The 22,414-nt window shown below is 43.2% G+C and overlaps 1 protein-coding gene across 1 annotated transcript in view; it reads right to left on the bottom strand.

Annotated features, from left to right (window-relative positions):
* Positions 1-4,834: 4,834 nt before the first annotated feature.
* LOC148508423 (sulfotransferase 2B1-like) overlaps positions 4,835-22,414 on the bottom strand; it is a 90,873-nt gene continuing 73,293 nt past the window's right edge. The window contains exons 6-7 of the mRNA XM_088444470.1: positions 17,422-17,602; positions 4,835-5,137 (exon numbers count right to left, since the gene is read on the bottom strand). Coding sequence (XP_088300596.1) covers positions 5,028-5,137; positions 17,422-17,602 — 291 coding nt within the window. The 3' untranslated portion in view covers positions 4,835-5,027. The remainder of the gene's footprint in view (positions 5,138-17,421; positions 17,603-22,414) is intronic.

The raw sequence follows: 22,414 nt of genomic DNA, 5'->3' as shown, positions 1-22,414 counted from the left end.
CTGTTTTTGACCATGGGGAGCCGAGAGAGTAAGACTGAGCCTGAGGGTACTGCTGGTCAGGTCCTTAAGAAGCTTTATGGAGGGAATAAGGCTGATAAGATAATGAAGATGTTCCACAAGGCTAATGTCCCTGAAAGTGCTTGGTTTAGTCACCACAAAATGATGGATATGAGAAAGAGAAACGGGTTTTGTTAATAGTTATGATTTGAATGACACATTAGATGATGGATTGATAAGTGCAACAGACTTGAATTTGAACGGGAAGAGGGACAGGATAAGGCACTTATAGATCATCTGACTCACCGCTCATGGCAGATCAAATTCTGAGCTATGTGCAGAGACCACAGGAAAAGCAAACCTGGAGATGTGATTGTAAAGGGTGTCATTATTGGACTGATAGACAATGTACTGTCTGTAAAATAATGAGAAAGGACAGACAAGACAAGCAAGACAAGAAGGCTAAATTAGCACCACAGCCTATTTATGTTGTGCAATCATCAGGAAAGCGACAACAGTGCCTTTTGGCAAAATACTGGTATGCGTTTAAAAAAATATATGCTAACAGCGTCACCTGCTGCTATAATGTTATCTAATTTTAAAATTAGTCAAAGATCCCAAACTTATATGTAGAATGGTTTGTGATTTCACTACCCTCGTCTCAGTGAACCCATAGCAGAACACACAGACAAAACAAGACATAGGAGTTCAATTCTAAATACCTCTATTGAACATGTAGACAGTTCAATGTGTAATAATCCAAATACCCATAGATCAAATAGACCTAGGAAGAATAAAGTTAATCCACAGACAGCTCAATACAAGGAACTATCTTTCTGTTGTGGGAGGAGGGGGCATATATAGAGGAACTATTATGATTTTCATGACAGCCCAGACGCTCCTTCATACAAAGCGACCCACAGCATCAACACACAAGCAGAATTAAGAAAATGTTACACTTACGAGAGATAAGATGTATGCTTGGTTGGCTAAATTCTTAGCAGCTGTGCATGGGTGTAGACTGTGTAGGTGCAGAAATTGAATGGTCAGACTGCTAGTTCTGAGTTGGAAAGTACTGTAAATTTAAAAGTGTACATGTAATAGTGTAAATAGATATGCAATACTCAGATTAGGACAATGTTGACAGCTTCCCTTTAAGAAATTCCATAGGCAGAGTTGAAATTGCAGTGATAAGATGCTGATTTACATTGTCCAGCGAGGCGGTGTGAAGACGGACAGGATGAGACACTCATTGACCCCTTGACCCAATTGAATTTGGAAGAATGTTGCATTTTAAATAAACTAGTAGTTTTTTTCAAAACATATTTTTATAGTACTGCTATTGCAGAACCATTAGCTTTGTATCATGAATAGAGTTTCTATTACGCTGTTCTGATAACAATGGAATGGTTGGAATGCAGAGAAACTGTAAGTGCTGTGATGAAACAAATGTTAGTTTGTACGGTGTAATTACCTAATGTATATATGTGAGCAGAGAAAGTCAAGTGGATCTATAATAAATTTTTTTATTTGTTTGCATCAAGTTATATCGATCAGCTGTGAAAAGAGAGAGCTTAATTGAGGCTGATGCAAAGGGATATGATTTTTAACGTGTTGGGAGGGGTGCTCTCAATACAGAAGGTTTTACAAATGTTTCGCTGTGAGATATAGTTCTATATGACAGGAAATCAGGAAGTATTCAAGTACCTATTAAAAAGGGTGGAGCCAAGTGAAAGGGTGGGCATGATGCCTGCTACATTGCCTGATGAAAACATGGGAGTTACCACAAGCCAGTAGGTGTGAGATAGGCAGGAGTGCAAGTATAGCACATGCCCCTGCAACAAGCAATGATCAGTTTGAAGAAATATATTAACATGGTGTAAAGCACTAGCTGTAATTGTAAAATAAAACTGGTAAAGGTAATTTTCAAGCAGCAAAAAAAGAAGGGTTAGTACATAGTGAAGTACAACTGTTTTATAAGCTGACTAGTAGTTAATTAATGTAGATTTTTGTAAATAATAATGAAATTTAGATTCCAATGTACTTCTTGACAAAATCTTTTATTGGTTAAAGGATTATAAAATAGCTGAATGATGTACGCCTACAAAAAAAGATGTTAAATTGCTTCAGAAAATGTTTTTACAAATATAGAATATAGGCAGGAGAAGAGTTAATCAGTACAGGACTACTGTGATCTAATACTATAAGAATTTCAAAGCATTTACTGGTTTAAATGTATTTCTCAATTGATTTATGTAATGAACATCAGATTCACCAAGTATACAGTAGTATTACTTTAATATTACTATCCAAGGATGTACAGGTTTGAACCAAGCTATTTTATTATTGCTGAGTTCAAAAAGAGGGGAGAAGAGAATTATGGCATTTATGAGACAAAGGATTCAAATATGTAACTTTTTTAACCTTTCCTTTGATAAGGTCATGTTATTATGAGTTACACATAGAATATGTAGATTGCATTAGATTCATGTTTGCTGCTTTTCAATTGCCTACAAATGTAGCTGTAATTTAAGGTCAAAAGCACACACCAGAGAAAATACCCTAGAGGTAAGAGACAATGCCCTAGCAGACCAAGCTGCCAAATAGGCTGCAGTAAAACCCCTACCTGATATTCTCAAACTGGTGTCCATGAAACCAGAGACATTGGACCTGGACCTTTTTAAACATTTACAGGCCCAGGCCTCCATAAAAGGAAGTATAAACCTGGAAAATGCTAGGTGCACAACTTCAGGGTGATGGATGGATGGATGATTGAGCACCATCTCTGTCTGCCATGTGCACTGTTCCTGGTCTTAGCCAAGAAACTTAATGGAAATACTCACCAGTCAAGAGATACTATGGTGAGGGTGCTAAAACAGCATGGGGTAGCACCAGGCTTCAAGGCCACATAGGCCTACCCTCCAATTGTTACAGGGTGTGTAATCTGTGTTTTGCACAACCCAGGACAAGTAGTCAAGGTACTAGTAAAGAGTATCCCACAAACATGTTATCCCTTCCAGAGATTACAGATTATTTTTATCCAGTTATTTAAAGTGTTCTGGGTATTATTATGTTCTGTGCTCTGACCTCTTGTTAAATTGATTATGGTTTTCAAAGGTAGCAAACACAAAGGAATTAAAAAGAAATAAATCACATAAGTAATTTGTATATATAAAGCACTTGAGGTAATAGAGAGTGACAAAGGTACACATTTTACTTAAAACATTTTGGGAATGTATCTTGGAGAAAGTGAGGATAAATAGTTTGCAAAGCAATGATAGAGTGTAAAGAGGGAACTATACAGTCAAATTGAATTATAAAAAGTTTGTTAGAATGTTTATTTTACTATGGTTTTTAGTCAGGAACTTTCCCAGTGGGAAACGTAGGATGACAGCTTATGAAATAATATTTAGTATTAGACTTCCTAACAGGTGCTTCCTACAACAGTTACGATATGAGCATGGTGACTTGATTCAATATGTGATGCATATATAATAGAAACTAACCAAAGTCCACCACCAGGTGTTCTCTTATATTCTAGATCCCAATTCAGATTGCAGCACCCACAAACTGCAACCAGGTGATTGGGTCGTGATAAAGAAGCATTTGAGGAAAAGTCCTAGAACCCAGATACGAGGGTCCTTATCAAGTTCTCCTAACTACTCCAATGGCAGTAAAGGTGGCAGAAAAGAGTACCTGGATACACGCCTCACACTGCAAGATCTTCATACAAGGGGAGTTGGAGTAATTGGAAATTATGAACAAATATATGTTGTTAGGCCCAAAAGCCAGACAAAGGCTTGTGGGAATATATACTTTGCTTTGATTTGTTATAGTTTTAATTTTAGTTTTAAACTCTGAGTTGTTATTACAAGTATTAAGATGAGTAACTGCATAAGTAGTGGTATATCAAGAGACAGGAAGCAGTAACAACATCTATCGGTCGTCCTGGGGCTCCCACAAACAGAGGGGCCCCCACACAGGGTCGATGTGACCCTGCCGAGAACAGGTGCCAGCAGCACCTGTTCCCGGGAGGAGGCTCTGTGGACACATCTATTCTACTGCATGCAGCAGCACAGTCAGTGCTGCTGCATCAGCTTTCTAAGGGGGAGAAGGGGCCACCGGCTTTACACTTATTCCCCTCCTTACACTGCCCGCATTGGGGGCGGAGCCAATAAGGCAAGCCCCGCACCCATATTTCCGCAAATTGCGGCATACGTCATGGGGGCGGGGCCTAATGAATCAAGGAGTTGCCCTGGTCCTTTTGCAGCCTGTACCAGCAACAATTGCTGCATCAATAGTAAGAATGTATGTGTACTGCTTTAGTGTGTGTATATATGAATGTGTTATTGTGTATAAGTGTAAGTGTGTATACTGTGTATGTATGTGTCAATGTGTGTATATATGTTAGTGTGGGCATGCTGTTCATGTGTATGTGTAAGTGTATGCCCCTGTCTTTATGTGGCCTGGGGGGGCCTTCCGTGTGGATCTTTCGGGGGGGGCGATGTAAGCTCGGCCCAGCTCTGTGTGGCTTGAAGGGGGCCCCCACAACTTAGTTGCCCTGGGGTCCCACAAGCCTTAATCCGGCCGTGAGTGACTACCACCTTTCTTCTCATAAGGAACAGACCATAAGGCCAGGGTTGGCAGTTAAAAAGTTGACAAACCCTTTAAAAACATAAAACCCTAATCACGATTGTCTATATTTTTTTTATTATATACATTTATACTATCACCCTATAAAGAAAACCGAAAACTATTATATACATGTGTTTCTTTATTTTCTTAATGCTTGGGTGAAAGAATTTAATATATAAGAAAATGTATAAAATTACTGCAATAGTACTTATACTGTAAGTATGAAAGATATATACTGAAACAGAAACCAAAATCTCATGTGCCTTTACAACATGTCATTCTAGGATACATTTTACACATCAGATTGTAAACAGCCATTGTGAAAGTTTCCCCAATTTGTCATTTTATACTGTTCTAACATGGAGAAGAGATTTCTTATGAATTGCTGACTTTCTTCAGATTTCTAGAAAGGAAAGGTTGACGCCTTTCATACAATCCTTGTAAATCTTTTCAAACTCTTCATCCTGAGCAGGAGTAAAATATTGCTTATGATCTCCAGAGATACCTATGAGAAGAAAATGTCTTTACGTGAATGTGTAAGCATTGGTAAAGTTCATATTGTACAATCGATATTGTTGATGTTCTGTTCACTACAGTTCTACATGTAATGTAGATACCAGTATTCCCAATGGAGAAAATAGCACTGTTGGAAACGTGTTTTTTTTTTTTTTTGTGGGGGGGGGTGCCAGATAAGCACATTGACAAATAACAGCGTAGTAGCCCATACTTTTGCAGATTCCTAGGTAAATTGTGATATCACTCAGCACACAATGAATAATGCTATGGGCTCTGTTCATTAACATTATTTTTAGTAAATTAAAGTGAAAAAGGGTGTTTTCACACCCATTTCACATTATTTTAGTATCACCTACAGTTATTCATAGCAGCTGCGAGCAGTCTCCCAGTGCAGCCCAGCAAACAGCGTGTGCTCAGCTGCTGTGATGAAAGAGGGGGGAGGGAGCGGTACCGGACCCGGGCCCCCGCTGGGCCCCTGCAGCAAGCCCGGGCCCGGGTAATTTGTACCCGCTCCCCCCCCCTCGGCGCCCCTGGTTATGTCACCAGCATCATTGAAGCCTGAAGGTCGGCCAATCACTGACCGGACTTCTTCTGTGAACCGCCACCTGACGCTGCGGCTGATGGGGCCGGATGGGGAGTGAGGAGACAGACGCAGTGTGCAGCACTGATGCTGCAGTCACACTGTCTGTCCATAACAGTGCGGTGGCCGCGGGAGGCTTTACAAGTGCCGCAGCCACCGCTCAGACATTACAGGGGCGGCCAGGCCATTAAAGTAATACACTGTGTGTCTGGACATAGCGGTGGCTGCGGTTGGCTTTACAAGTGCCGTGGCCGCCACTCACAATTTACGCAGGGGCCGGCCATTATAGATAGCAGTAGTACACTCCCCATTACTAACAAAACAGGGCAGTGAGTGGCGCCCCTAAGCAGCTGCCTAACTGTAGCGCTGGCCCTGGTAGTAGCCCATACTTTTGTAAGGTACTGTGACTCATGCCACCTATCCACCATTACTGGTTATAGAACAGATACAACATCTTAATGCCTCAACTTGTAGTCTTTGAAACCAACATTCATATTTGTGAATTATGCCTTTGCAATTATATGATGTCACATTCTAAGCAGAAACAAGCCACAGTCATTTATTTCTACATATATTGAATATCCTAAAGTGCAAAAGACTAATTTAATCTTCTAGAATGCCATCTGCTAGATAGGTCTCATCCTCTTGTGTACAGATGGCTCTCTTGCAGCAGGGTTATGGTTGGTACACATGCAGATGGATGGGGGCAGTGCAGTTGCATAGATGGGGCTGACCCTGAATACAGTTACATGCAGATATTTGCTTTTATTTGTGACTTTGGGCCTGATTCAGAGGTGGATGCAGAAGCGGCCTCAGCCGCATCTATTGAGTGGTCGGCCATCTGCGACTTTATGCAAATTCAATATGTACATTTGTGTATTTGAATGTTCAAGGACTGAGGCATCAACTTTTTTTTACAAAAATGTACAAAAAAAGCTATAATCACATAATTTGGGCTTTTTTTTGTTCCTAGAGTATTAATAACCTCAATAACATTAATTTCCAGTCATTTACAGTCAATTTAGACCACCTCACAGCTCGCAAAATTGTTTTCACCATTACTGGCCAAAGGTTGCAGTGAGCTGGCTGGTTACTAAGCGACAGAGCAGCGGCACAGACACCACAGTTTAAAGCACATCTATGACACATTGCCACACAGCAGTGGCAGAAAACAAAGGTAGTGCAAGATGGAAGTGTCATTGGCCCCTCACAGTGAGCGGCGTATAATATAGAGAGTGTCGCAGTGAGAGCCATATAATGCAGAGAGTGTCACAGTGAGCGGCATATAATATAGAGTGTCACAGTGAGCGCCATATAATGCACAGAGACCCGCAGTGAGAGCCATATAATGCAGAGAGTCGCAGTGAGCGCCATATAATATAGAGAGTGTCGCAGTGAGAGTCATATAATATAGAGAGTGTCGCAGTGAGAGCCGTATAATATAGAGTGTAGCAGTGAGCGCCATATAATATAGAGAGTGTCGCAGTGAGCGCCGTATAATATAGAGAGTGTCACAGTGATAGACATATAATGCACAGAGACCCGCAGTGAGAGCCATGTAATGCAGAGTCGCAGTGAGCGCCATATAATATAGAGAGTGTCGTAGTGAGAGTCATATAATATAGAGAGTGTTGCAGTGAGAGCCGTATAATATAGAGTGTAGCAGTGAGCGCCATATAATATAGAAAGTGTCGCAGTGATAGACATATAATGCACAGAGACCCGCAGTGAGTGCCATATAATGCAGAGAACATCACTGACCCTCATATAATTTATAGCAGAGATAACATGAACAAACCCCTCACATGCACATAGCATTAATACAGCCCCCACCCCCCCACACTACATTAATACACCCCACTCACACACTACTACATTAATACTCCCCCCACTCACACACACTACATTAATACACCCCCCCCACACTCACACACATTACATTAATACACCCCCCCACTAACACACTACTACTACATTAATACACCCCCACCACAGACAGTAAAACACACTCCAACCTCCCTCCCCCAGAAAACAAAAAACAATACACCTCTCCCCATTGCATGCAGATACCACCCCCTAGATTGGCACTTACCTGTCCTGGAAGAGGATGTGTGGTCTCTGCTGGGGCTGGTCTCCATGGCACATGATGACAGTCACAGGAGAGGAGAGGCTGTGACAGAGAGGACTAGACTACAGGAAGGGGCGGGGACCCGGGGTTAGGGGGCGGAGTCTCAGGCAGGGAAGTACTGTAGGAATGTGGAACAAATGAAGAGGGGGCGTGGACTCTGGGGGCTGGGCTGGGTCTCAGGCACTCAGTCTAATGACAGACTGGTCATACAGTGATGGTAAGAGAAGCCCCCCTCCTCCTCCTTCCTCGGTACGTCTCTCTGCCAGCCACAGGCAGCGCAGAGAGAGTGCTGTAATAATGAGTCAGTGTGACTCATTATTAGTACTGCTGGGCTGCCAAGCAGCGGGATGCCCCTAAGGCATTGCAAATGCCCTAGGCATTTGCCTGCTATGCCTATGCCTAGGGCAGGCTCTGGATCTAGTCACTGAATTAAAAAAGACAGAGATCAAATGGATATATGAATTGAGTACTCTAACATCCAGGGGCTCAACATAGATATTAAACCCAATGCCTTTTTCTATATCATATATTATTCAACCCTTTTAAACATCTCATGCATCTGTACATATATTTTTATTTGACACATATTTTAAATATTGTTAAAAGCAATGCTGAAAAACGTATTCACAAACTAACTTATGCACAAACTAACATGTGCTTGCCGCCTCTGTGGACCAAGATCCGGTTGAGGACTTCCACTTTTTAAAGAAAACGAAATAAAGTTTTTTTTTTATTTCTTCCATGAATATGGACTCCTCACAACAGAGAGTATACTTGACAAAGTACATAGCATAAAATGTGTTTGGTACTAGGAAATTGGCATTCATCAAACCGAAAGCGACATCATGTACCACTTCTAGCAGGATGGACAGCTCTGGCGGGGAACAAAGGACGCATTACATCGGCCACAAGTGAGGATGTGATCAATGCCAGGTGACAAAGGTAGGAGTAGAGACAGATAGTTAGAGGCTCCCTGCATCTCCAACATCAAGCACAAGGCACTGTCCTCCCTAATTGCACCACAAAGCTATAAACATTTATGCCATATTTGTTTTATATGTTTATTTTATTTTCAGGTGTATCAGCATTGCACACTTTTTTTTTCTGATCCCGCATCCCAACAAGCACTCCTTTCACATTTTACCAAAGCTGAAAAGGTCTTCCCAAGTATATGAAAAGCATTTTCTATATCTGGAGTTAACATCTGGCTGACACTAAGGCCATCTACAATTTCATGTACGATCATGCTCATCGATTTACTTCTAGCCAAATAGTCTAAGAGCCTACTGTTATCAGCTTACCCAAATTAAGAGTGAGTTACAAAAGACAAACTACATTTAGATTTATCTAGACTGTGATCTGTTCACTCTGTATGAGCTACCAGTCACTCTAACATATTCACAGCAAACTGGCTAGCAATGTACTTTTCTTCCAAGAGAAGCATTTTTTTGCACAAACCCCTCTGTTTTTCTAATAAATTTATTGATCTGCACTACTCTTGATATTAAGGTACCTTTGAGAAAACCTTTAATTTGTCCCAGAGAAGTATCCCTCTTATGCAGCCCAGAACCAGCTCCCATCCAAGAGAGCCAGAATGGGTTAAGACTCTAAAAGCACTCAATCCAACTGAAGTTTAGATTGATATCAACTACTATGTAAAACATTCATCCCAAATGTCTGTAGAGGAGCAGTTTGGGTAGATTTTGAGCAGTAAGTGATATGCTCCTTCAACATTAAATTGTGATGTACAGTAAATGTATACCAAATTGTTGTACAAGCCAGTTTTCTATGAATTATTTAGGCTTTGGTCCTTCAACCTGTTCATGGAGACCAAGCAAGTGGATATTATTTTGCATCAAAAACTCTCTGACATTAAACTGCGACTTAGGAACATTTTATTGCCTAAGTAGCAGTTCAGTGTCAGTGAACTTTTGACTACAGGTCAACAGAATGATTCCAGGATAGAAACGAGGTTCAATAAATAAGGTAACAATACCTTTCATTACTTAAATATATTCAACTCGTACATATATATGTGTAATCAATAGTACAGCCTTGGTACACATTATTTTTCCACATACTTGTTTAAGCATTTGTTCCAATGGTACACCAAGGCATCTTTCCTGACATAGAAGAAACCAGTGTCAAGTGCCTGAAGCCAGGATATGATGGCTTGCTGAACTTCACCATTGTTTGCGAATCACCTACCACCCAGGTACTTCTTAGATGGTCCAAAGAGATGAAAATCATTCAGTACAAGGTTAGGGAGGATGGTCTAGTACTTCCCAAATGGTAGTGCCTTAACAACTCACACGTGCATTTGGCTGTGTGTGAACTGGCATTAGCGTGCAGCAATTCACAGCAGCTCAGGTCATTTTTGACAAATTGCCCTATGCACCTAGCTCAATGTGTCACAATAATAGACAACATTCATAGTATCTCCCTTGGTGAGGAAGTCAACAAGAAGCTTGCCCTTGTGGTCCCAAAACATGGTCGCCATGACCTTCTTTGCTGATGGAGTTGCTTTGAATTTCTTTCAAAGTGGGGATGATTGTGTTTCCATGTAATGGATGTTTGTTTCTTCTCCGGTGTCACATAATGCACCCAAAATGTAATTGCCTGTAACAATATGCTGCAGAAAGTGCACTCCTTCCTCATAGTACTGCGTCAAGTGCATGAGAGACAATCCTATCTTATTGGTTTTGTGAACTTCTATGAGTTGCTTTGGTACCCAGCATGAGCACTTTTTCCTGTACCTTAGTTGCTGATGAACGATGTTGTGCACAGTACCCACTGAGATGTTCAGTTTACCAGCAATATCATTAACTCGAAAGAGCCTGTCCTTCTTAATCAGACTTTCAAAGCAGCACAAATTGTAATCTGTGGTGGACGTGATGGGCCGGTTGGATTGCTGCTCATCTTGAACGTCTGTCCTGCCATTATCAAACGCAGTGTACCAAACCTAAACCATTTTCCATCACATGACGTTACACCTCTACAAGTTGGTGATGACTTCAGCTCTTACTGTGCCCTTTAGATGCACAAATACAATCACATGACACACCTCAATATTTGACCCAACTAATGTCGGGACAGTATGACTGATATGAGGCGCAGTCTAATGGCTGTGAGGGGAAGCAGTGGTCTAACTGCTCTTGCCTGGCAGGAAATTAGAATGAAATAGAGAACATTACACATGTGAGATATTTTGTTACCTTACTTATTGAACCACCGTGGTATTTTTCCCTTCAAAGAAGCACTGCATCCTCTAATGTGGATATATAGAATTTTCTGTTACACCTACTCTCTCCTGTATTTTTTGCATATCATGGATAATCACAGTTATTTCAGTTTGTACTTCAGTCTTGTCACTCTTTTATCACGTGTTAATGCCTGCAGGAGTTATGATCTCATGTTACCAGTATGTTCACCAGATACAGGAGGAGATGTGGGTTGTAAAGGGCATGGTGTGCTGCTGGTAGTCATGCAGGGGAATCTCTCCATCCATGCTTCTGCTGAGGCATGGGAATGTGTGCCAATTACGGGAATATACTGTATAAAGGGTCAGTGCAGAAATACTGTAATGAAAAAGAAGTACTCCAATATAGCATATAGAAGCAATGTCACCTCAATGTTATAGGGTCAAAAGATCAATAATGCTCATGCAATGCCCTCATGCAGCAATATGCTTGTTCCACCATGCATAAATAAATGTGGCCCAATTTGCATACTGCAAGTCCCAAATAATTCACCTCACAGGACAGAGGGCCTGATTCAGACCTGCTCGCAAGCGCTATGCGCTCGCAAGTGGATGGATGGCCGGGCAGTGCGCACACACTACAAATGAGGCGGCTGTCGATGTTGATCGACAGCTCGCCACGTTTTGTAGGTGGGGAGAGGGGTGGCTGGCCAAACGGAGGCGTTCCCGAAGGAACGCCTGCCATTTGGGGGCGGCCCTATTGACATAATGAGTGATGTCAGTAGTGAGCTTTCAGCTCTATTAGAGCCGGAAGCTCACTGGGGCTACCACAAGGGTTTCGTCGCAAGCCCAATGGACTCGATGTTCGCTACCATCACCTGGCCGCTTGCAAAAGCTGTGGGTGGTCACCCACAGCTTAGCGAGCGTGCAGAAGGCCGGACTCAAAAAAAAAAAACGCCCTTTAGACCTGCGAGCTGCCTCTGGCAGCGAGCGGGTCTGAATCAGGGCCAGAGTTTAATAACTACATAAGAGTATTTGGGCTTAAGGGACCACCAGGAGAAAAGGGCACAGGGCATGCTATCAATGATCCAGCTGCCGTAATGATCTCAAAATGGCACCCAACAAGAAGAGTACAGAGAAGACCTGCAAATTGTGTTCACTCACCCCTACACTGGCAACAAGAGGGGCACAGGACAACTTCCCTGCTGATGCCAGGTGTAAAATCTGCAATGTACGGACTGGAGAGCTTGGAAACACAGATCTACTCCATGCCTGTACTCACAATCCAATTGCTGCATTTTTTTTGAGGGGGTGGACCAACTGTACTGTTGAAAATTTACTCTGGATCTGTAATGCCAAGAACTTTCTAACTGCAGGTATAAGTGGAGTTTTCATTTGTTTTCTGCTTCTGGTACTGCCAGACAATGCAATAATGAATAGCGTTTAGTATTTTTCCTACCATTAATGTTTATATTTGTCTTTTATATTATGCTGTAGTGTATATACAATATGGCACGCCTCCAAATAGCATCAGGATGGTGGTAAAGCCCAGCCCTCCATCACTGGCTGGGCTTCCCCCAGCCCCCTGCCGTCAGTGAATGGATGCCGTGTGCACGGCATCCATTTACACTCCGGGGATCCGACACCGCTGCACAGCTGCGGCAGTGGGGGTCCCCAACCTCCTGATTTGACCACCCGCGGGCGCACAGGTGGAATAGAGAGACAGTACTGTCCCACTGAAATCGGGATGTTGGGGAGGTGTGCGCCCCTGTGCGACCGCACTGGTCGAACACCGCTAGAGCCGACCCTGGGTGCAGTGTGTGCGGGGCACATGGGCCCCTGGGTCCAGGGAGGCCCCGCACCGCACACCCTGCACCCATATTATTTTAAACTTACCAGTCCGTGGTCCCGCAGCGGATGTCAGCGCTGCTCCGAACAACGGAAAATGGCCGCTGTGGCCATTTTCCCGGTGTTTTGCACATGCGCAGTAGACTCTGGACACACTCTAGTGCCCGGAGTCTATTAATGCTCCAGTGGTTGGCCAGCCGCATCAGTCGGCTACCGGCAACCTGGAATAGAGGAGGGGGCCCCACACGTCGAGTGCACATGGACCCCCTCCTCTCTTAAGACGCCCCTGGGACCGTGGATGGGAACCCCTGCTTTAGACTACAGGTTCTCAAACTCTGACCTCAGGACCCCAACCAGTGCATGTTTTCCTAGTCTCCTCACAGAATCACAAGTGAAATAATTAGCTCTTCCTGTGGATCTTTTAAAATGTGTCAGTGAGTAACGAATACACCTGGGCATCTGCTGGGTGACCTGGAAAACATGACCTGTGTGGTGTCCTGAGGATCGAGTTTGAGAACCTCTGCTCTAGACTAATGCAAAACATACAAAAGAGAAGTAAACTGCGCTCAGCTAGAATAGATTAGAAATATGAATGATATTCATGCATAGAATGCATGGATCAGTAGCTAACCAAATGTGACAATAAACACATATATAATCCCATTGGTAATGTGATATCACCTAACCATAAAGACCCTACCAAACGATTGCAATATTGATGTAAAAGAATTTATTAATATGAAATAGGCTAAACCATAAACATCCAGAAATGCTGCACATGCAAAAAGATTGGTGTACTTTCCGTCCAGGGAAAGAGGGGAATAGGGGGGGACAGGAAATGGAAACTGGTGTGGATAAGTGATCGGACTGACAAAATGGGATTCAATCCACTCTGAATACAGCGTCCAAAGTCAAATGAAATATTGATATATTGGCCTGATGTATTATATAAGCGGCGTCCCGCTATCAAAATGTTATTAAGTATGGGTAGTGATGCCCAGGATGGTCTTCTCGGGGCAAAGAGTACGGTGTACCCACTGTGGAGAGGTAGCCTCCCGGCACCGCGTACACTACCCAGCAACAAGCGTGGGGAGCCGCCTGAGTGAACCTGCAGCCTCCGATTGCGAGCAGCTGTGGGGGACGCTGATGTGAACGGGAGATACCTGGCACCACCGCTCTCTAAAGCAGCATGCCGTGTGCCTCCCCCCAATACCGGGGACTTACCTGTCTCACTCTAGAGGGCACTGCTCCTTCCCCTGCCGGCTCCGTTCATCCCAAACGTGTAGCTTGATTGCAGTTCCACTGATGTGTCACGTGACCGGACGGATACCTCGTGATCGTCCCAGATGATTCTGTCCGGATCAGTCTTTTTTGCAATGTGCACACTTGGTTTGAAGGGGTAGTCAAATTGTTAGTATAAACTCTTGAGGTGGGGATATAACTCCAACGCGTTTCTGCCTTAACAGGCCTTTATCAAGGAGTGAATTGTGTTGTTATTCCTATAGTTAAATAGGGAAGCGTCCTCTTTCTGATATCATTTTTATTTTTCTATTCCATTTAGTTTAATTTAATTTTGTTATTTTTACTTTATTTTATTAATATATATTTTTTCCATTTTCATTTTAATTTATTCCTAACCAACTGATTGGATCCTCATTTGCCACATGCGATCGGTTATGGTCCGTGTTTTAGGACAGATCAACCTATTAAGCTCTTTTTCCCTGTCTTCTTCACACAAGATCATTAAGACCCTCCCACTGTGCTATGACCTATCAGAAAGAGGACCCTTCCCTATTTAACTATAGGAATAACAACACAATTCACTCCTTGATAAAGGCCTGTTAAGGCAGAAACGCGTTGGAGTTATATCCCCACCTCAAGAGTTTATACTAACAATTTGACTACCCCTTCAAACCAAGTGTGCACATTGCAAAAAGACTGATCCATACTGAATCATCTGGGATGATCACGAGGTATCCATCCGGTCACGTGACACATCAGTGGAACTGCAATCAAGCTACACGTTTGGGACGAACGGAGCCGGCAGGGGAAGGAGCGGTGCCCTCTAGAGTGAGACAGGTAAGTCCCCGGTATTGGGGGGAGGCACACGGCACGCTGCTTTAGCGAGCGGTGGTGCCGGGTATCTCCTGTTCACATCAGCGTCCCCCACAGCTCTTCGCGATCGGAGGCTACAGGTTCACTCAGGCGACTCCCCACGCTTGTTGCTGGGTAGTGTACGTGGTGCCGGGAGGCTACCTCTCCACAGTGGGTACACCGTACTCTTTGCCCCGAGAAGACCATCCCGGGCATCACTACCCATACTTAATAACATTTTGATAGCGAGATGCCGCTTATATAATACATCAGGCCAATATATCAATATTTCATTTGACTTTGGACACTGTATTCAGAGTGGATTGAATCCCATATGGTCAGTCCGATCACTTATCCACACCAGTTTCCATTTCCTGTCCCACCCTATTCCCCTCTTTCCCTGGACGGAAAGTACACCAATCTTTTTGCATGTGCAGCATTTCTGGATGTTTATGGTTTAGCCTATTTCATATTAATAAATTCTTTTACATCAATATTGCAATCGTTTGGTAGGGTCTTTATGGTTAGGTGATATCACATTACCAATGGGATTATATATGTGTTTATTGTCACATTTGGTTAGCTACTGATCCATGCATTCTATGCATGAATATCATTCATATTTCTAATCTATTCTAGCTGAGTGCAGTTTACTTCTCTTTGTGCGTATCTTTTAGGGATTTAGTCAGTTATCCTAAACCGCAGCTCGCTCTATTTAGTTAGTGCCCATTGTTTCAGTGCGCTAGCACTTTCCCTATTTGTTATACGAGTAATGCAAAACATGAATGGGCATGCACTGAGATTTTTCACATACTTACATAATATCAATACTTCTTAATTTGTAAATTATTAAATGCAAAATATTACCTCTCATTTTTCTTAATTTACTAATTACAAACTATGTGAACTCAATTCAGATATTCCTGCATGTTGCATTCTGAAGTGGGTGGAATATATTTACCCTACAGCAGTGTTTCTCAAACTCGGTCCTCAGGTCACGTTTTCCAGGTCACCCAACAGGTGCACAGGTGTATTCATTACTCACTGACACATTTTAAAAGATCCACAGTTGGAGCTAATTATTTCACTTGTGATTCTGTGAAAAGACCTAGAAAACATAAACTGTTTGGGGTCCTAAGGAATGAGTCTGACAGCCATTGCCCTACAGTATATAGACATGACAGTTACGGATAGATATATAATAATGGGTGGGTTGTCATTTATTAATGCTAAACAAGACTAAATTAGCATTGATTCCTGTTGTCATTTTAGAACTATCAGTCAAAGCTTTCAATGATTGGCAGCTTTAACAATCCATGCATTAATAAATATTAGAGATGTGCTGTTTGGTTCTCCAGAAATCCAAATCCACCTGAATTTCGCGAATCCGGACAGATCCAAGTGTGCACCTGAGGAGATGCTGACAGATTCGAGTTGTGATTCTGATCTTCCTACAGTTCAGAATGCGGATTTTAAATCCAAATTTCAGGCTTTGGATTGCAAAAAGTACATGATTTTAGCGGTTTTAAAAAACGTTTTACTTTGAAAAAAGAAAAACTAGATCCAAATCCAAAACACTTGAGGGTGGTTATGCAAAACCAAAACACGAAGATGAATTCATATCCAAAACCAAAACATGGGGATCTGCACACATCTCTAGCAAATATACCCCATAATCCCTTAGCCAGTTCTTTATTGCCTGATCCACAGCAGTACTGACCATTCGTAAGGGAAGCAATCGGAAAGCCAACTGCCTAAATCCCGGCAGCCGGCTTCCCGACTGTCTTATCCCGGCAAGGGTGAAATGCCGGGCGTCCAGATGTAGACGCACGCATTTCCCCGACGCCGGGAGACCGGCGCCCGGCATCACGATCGTAGTGATGCCGGGCGCCGCGAGCGGACAGCCGCGGGGGGGGAGGGTTAGGTTTAGGGCTCCCGGGGGGGACTTAGGGGTAGGCACCCCCCGGGAGGGTTAGGGTTAGGCTAGGGGGAGGGAGGGTTAGGCACCCCCGGCGGGGACTTAGGGTTAGGCACCCCCCCGGGGGATTTAGGTTTAGGCAGCGGGGAAGGGGGTGGTTAGGGTTAGGCACTTGGGGGGGAAGTTAGGGTTAGGCACCCCTAAGGAGGGTTAGGGTTAGGGGGGTTAGGTTAGGTTAGTGGATACTTACCTATCCACGATTGGGATTTCCAGCGCTGTCGGGCTTCCGTTGCTTCACACTCTGCTCCTGTCGGGCTGCTGCTGACGGGAATCGAACCGCCGGCCAATATGCATCCAACCATACCCATTATTCAAATGATGAAAAGATGGTTCTGTTTCCATGATAACGTTCTTTTTATAATTTTTCTTCAGGCAAATCTAATACCAAAACTCACAAAAGATTCTGGATCATTCATGCACATAATGACCACGATCCTGTACTCTACCTTTTCTGTAAAAGGATCCAAAATTCTTGTTGAAGACTGTGTCAGGGACGGAAGAGTAGTTGGACTTTTCATTTGACTTCATAACTTGAAAAGAGGAATTTTCTACAATAGAGTCGATTACAGCATCATCCAGCTCTTTTCCAAGAAACTTGCAGAGTTTAATCACATTGACTTTTGGATCCTAGTGGAACGAACAAATGTATTTTAGTTTAGCAGTTTTTTTCTTTTATTCTAAGATACCAAAACTATTCTGTGAATTGGACCTAATAGTAAAATCATACATCTAGTAGCCATACTGTATTAAATTAACTGAATGTAGTTGTTACTGTTGTCCGGAATGCCAGCCGCCAGAATCCTGACATGGAAAGCCAGACTTGGGATTAAAGATAGGCATTGAAATACTGACACCAATCTTTATTCCAACACCGAGATCCTGACAGACAGCATCCCGAACAAAGGTAAGTGGGGACAAGTTAGCATTAGCCGCGGGGGGGGGGGGATTTGGGTTAAGGGACCCCAAGGGAGATTAGGATTAGGCAACCCCTGGGCAGGGTTATGGTTAGGCTAGGGGAAGGCGGGTTAGGGTGAGGCACCACCGGGGGAGGTTAGGGATAGGCACCCCCCTGGGAGGGTTAGGTTTAAGGTGCTGGAAGGGGGGGCTAGGGTTAGGCACCTCCGGGGGGGAGGTTAGGGTAAGGTACCACTAAGGGAGGGTTAGGGGTGGGACAGAGGAGGGTTTGAATAATTACCAGCCCCAGTCGGGATGTAGAGCCCCGGTCTTCTGGCGTCAGTATTTAATCTGGTGGTTAATCAGCCGCCGGCATTACATACCGATTCCAAATGTTAAAACAATGACCACATAACAATCCACCATATAGGTGACATAGCTACAATATGATTATTTGTTATCACATAATTAATTATATAGAAGTGTCCTGCTATGATATTATTACTGTATATAATATGTGACTAGTGCATTTTATTTTACCTGCTTATTAATGACATGTGCTATCAGAAATGTGTCCTCTCAGGATGTTTATGATATGCTGAAATGGTTTTATCAAAGTTTATCTAAACAATATGTTTCAAATATTTCTAATGTTGTGCAGTACAGGGATACATTTGATTATGTCCCTCTTCCTTTTTGTGTGGAAGATATATTATTAAACCTGTTTATAATGGTTTAAAACTTTTGATGGAAATTATGGAAGCTAAGCAAAGCTGGGCCACTAAAATGTTTGACTAGGGGTGTGCATTGGCCACTTTTCGTGTTTTGTGTTTTGGTTTTGGATCTGGATCTTTCTCCGTGTTTTGTATCTGGCTTGGTTTTACCAAAACCACCCTTCCATGTTTTAGGTTCTGGGTTTTGTGTTTTGGATCTGTATTTTTTGGAATAAAGCATAAAAACAGCTAAAATCACAGAATTTGGAGTTTTTATTGTTCCTACGCTATTATTAACCTCAATAACATTCATTTCCACTAATTTCCAGTCTGTTCTGAACACCTCACACCTCACAATTTTGTTTTTAGGCAAAAAGGTTGCACCAAGGTAGCTGGATGACTATGCTAAGCGACACAAGTGGGCGGCACAAACACGTGGCCCATCTAGTAGTGGCAAAGCAGTGGCAGACAGGATGGCAGTTTGAAAAACTAGGCCCCAAAGAGTACATACTTGGTGCTGCTACTTTGTTGATGCACGTGCGACTAACGTGCACACAAACACAGAAAAGTAAAAAAAATAAAAGTTTTTAATTCTTTCAGGACTTTGGGGGTTACACCACCCTTCAACAGACCAGCCGGCCCTTGACTTATGACACAGGATCACGCTTGGCGCTGTTACTTTGTTGATGCACATGCGGCTAATGCACACACAAACAAAGAAAAATAAACACTTTTAAAATGTTTAAATTTTTTGGGGCACTTTGGGGGTTACACCACCCTTCAACAGACCAGCTGGCCCTTGACTTATGACACAGGCGTACGCTTGGCGCTGCTACTAATATTTTTTTTTGCACTTGGGGGGAGCACCCCCGATGGAAAGAGCACCCCCTAGACAACACTACAGCACCCCTTTAGGACTACAGTGACACAGGAGCCACTGAAGCCCCCCTCTTCTGTCTGCACACAGCTCCTATGGACAACACAGCCTTTATGGGACAACAGCACTGCACAACACAGCTCAGCCAGCCCCTATGGACTTTTGACATAGCCCCTATGGACAACAGCAGCACCAGCACAGCAACCCCCACCCTCCCTCTTCACTATCCACAGCCGGAGTGAAAAATGGCGCCAACATGGGGACCTTTTATAGAATCCAAAACCCGCGAGAATCCGACAGCGGGATGATTACATTTTGACTCGATTTCAGTTCCGAACAGGCAGGAAAACCTGAGCCTGACTCGGTTCCCAGGTCGGATCAGGGGGGCTCGGGGGGGGATTTCTAAAATCTGAACCCGCTCATGCCTAGTTTAAACTACTTCAAAAATCTTTCCTGAAAACACAGATACACCTTTCGCACTGCCAGCAATAACCCAGGTTATGATTTCACATGAATGCGCAGCAACCCGGGTTAATGTGCAGTGTGAAAGGGCCCAGTTGACATAACCTGGGTCCAGTGACCTGGCATTTCAACTGTGGTAATGAGCAGGGTTGATCATGGGTTAAAACCAGCTCACGGTGCTGTGTGAATGGGTAACCCGAGACCCGATGTGACCCGAGACCCGTTCACAGCATAGGAAGAGCCGGCGCTTGTATTTGATCTAATCTCCAAGCACTGGCTCACAACATGCCTTTGGTGACATTATCAACCTGGCAATAAGCTGGGTTGGACCTCCAGTCTGAATGGGGTGTAACTGACCTCAATATTTATAACTTGGAGTAGATAAGGGAGATGGGGAAGTGATTAAAGCTTTCCAATAGAAATTAATAAGGGTTATAACAAGTGTGATAACTTGGGGGTAACTAGCTCAGTAGATTGGTGTCAGTGGTGCAGTGATTAGGTGCAGAATTAGAGTCCACACATGGCATTCCAGTAAAATAAATGAAAATGGTGCTTTTACTTCCAGCATGCAAACCAGGAAATAGATAAAGAAAATAATAAACAACCTAGCCCCTATTTAGGGTGTCTAACTCACTTCTTGAACCCTCTCTATAAGAGTGCAGCTAATCTTCCAATAAAGTCTCAGCCTGCTTCTCTGCAGGTCTATCGCCGGCTCCAGCCTGGCTTGGCTGCCACAGCTATACAAACACAGTCAGTCTCTGTGCCTTCCCTGTATCCTACAGGTATACAGTAGACCCTGGCTTCCTCAGCCTGCAGCCTAGCTGCTTCAATGTCACACAGTCTGAGAGTTTTGTGGTCCCCCCTGCCTCCTGCAGGTACAGACCCAGGCCTCATGGCCCCCAATGGCTTCCTCAGCTTCACTGGGCTCTCTGGCTGCCACAGTCCCACATAGACTGTCTCCAACAGCAGCCTGACTGGTCTACCTCCTCATCAGCCCACACCTGAGCTAGCTCCACAAGGCAGCCTTTACATATCTTCCCAGAATCCTTTTCTTCTCTGTGTGGGCGGATCTCTCCTGCCCCACTCAGAATCTGTTGCTCACCTGTGGCATCTCTGGTGATACTGCCGCACAAGATATAGATGGGAACACTCTACAGAGGATTAGAACTATTAGAACAAGATGACAGGGTAGCAAGTTCAAGGGGAAAATTGAGTAAGAAATGCTTTACAGAAAGATAGGTGTAATAGAGGTGGTAGAGGCTAAAAGACTAATATAGAGTTGCAGATACCAGTATCCCTGCTGTTGGGTTGTATATTCCATATTTTTACACTGAATATGCTCCAGAATAAAGAATATGCAATCACGGGTGATGCAGAGTTGTATACATTTTAGTTGCACATCCACTTGCAACGTTTCCGGCAAATAATTTGCAGCAATTATAGACTGGTATTAGTGTGCCCTGATGGTGATGCGTACAAACAAAGATTAATAAGTGGTGTGTGTGCGATGTAAAGATTTGTACAGTTCTGCATACATTCAAATTAGAGATGAGCCGTTCGGATTCCTTGGAATCCGAGTCAAATCAAGCGGAAGCTCGGGTCTACCCACCTGAATTGGATTTTGCTTCGAGGCAAAACGTCATCCTCATGGCATCGTATTCTCGCAGGTTTAGGATTCTATATGGGACTCGTGCCATTTCTTTGTCAGGCACGCTGCTGTATGCTGCACTTAACTCTGCTGTATAGACTGTGCTGTGTCCAAGCTCACAAGTGGCTGTGCTGCTTAGGGAATGTGTACAGGGGGTGCACGCTTCTGAATGGTATGCTATACTCTGCTGTACAGTATAGGCTGTGCTGTGTCCAGACTCACAAATGGCTGTTCTGCTTAGTCAATGACTGTGTATAGGGGGTGCACGCTTCTGTATGCTGTGCTGTACTCTGCTGTATAGGCTGTATCCAGACTCACAAGTCACAAGTGGCTCTTCTACTAAATGAAAGCTGCCTAACACAGTATTCACCACTAGGAACTTCACCAAGTTCCAATAGAGCATATGAAAAAAACTAAATAAGTGGGATTCAATATGTCAGACGTTATAAAATACATCACAGAATAGATATGTCCCTTGTAATGGAGATCAATGATGATTAAGTCTGGTAAATCCTTTACAGTATATCCTCCAGTTAATGCGTGGTGTCATGGCAAAAAAATATATATACATATGTATAAGGACTGGTACATTTTCTTTAGTGATTAGTGATGGTATAAATGAACGTCTTCTGTTGGAAAAGAGGAAACCAATTGTATTTCACGCATTGACTTGAGGATATTAAGGACTTACCAGATGTACTGTAATCATCATAGATCTCCATTGCAAGGGACATATCTATTCTGTCATGTATTGTATAGCGTCTGACATACTGAATCCCACTTATTTAGTTTTTTTCATAAAAAAAAAAACAACTCTCTGCAAAACAATCCTTTGCAAGGGGAGG

This window comes from Taudactylus pleione, unplaced genomic scaffold, assembly GCF_031769625.1.
Source record: "Taudactylus pleione unplaced genomic scaffold, aTauple2 ptg000366l, whole genome shotgun sequence".
NCBI lineage: Eukaryota > Metazoa > Chordata > Amphibia > Anura > Myobatrachidae > Taudactylus > Taudactylus pleione.
The sequence above is the reverse complement of the archived record's forward strand: the minus strand, read 5'-3'. Positions and strand labels throughout refer to the sequence as shown.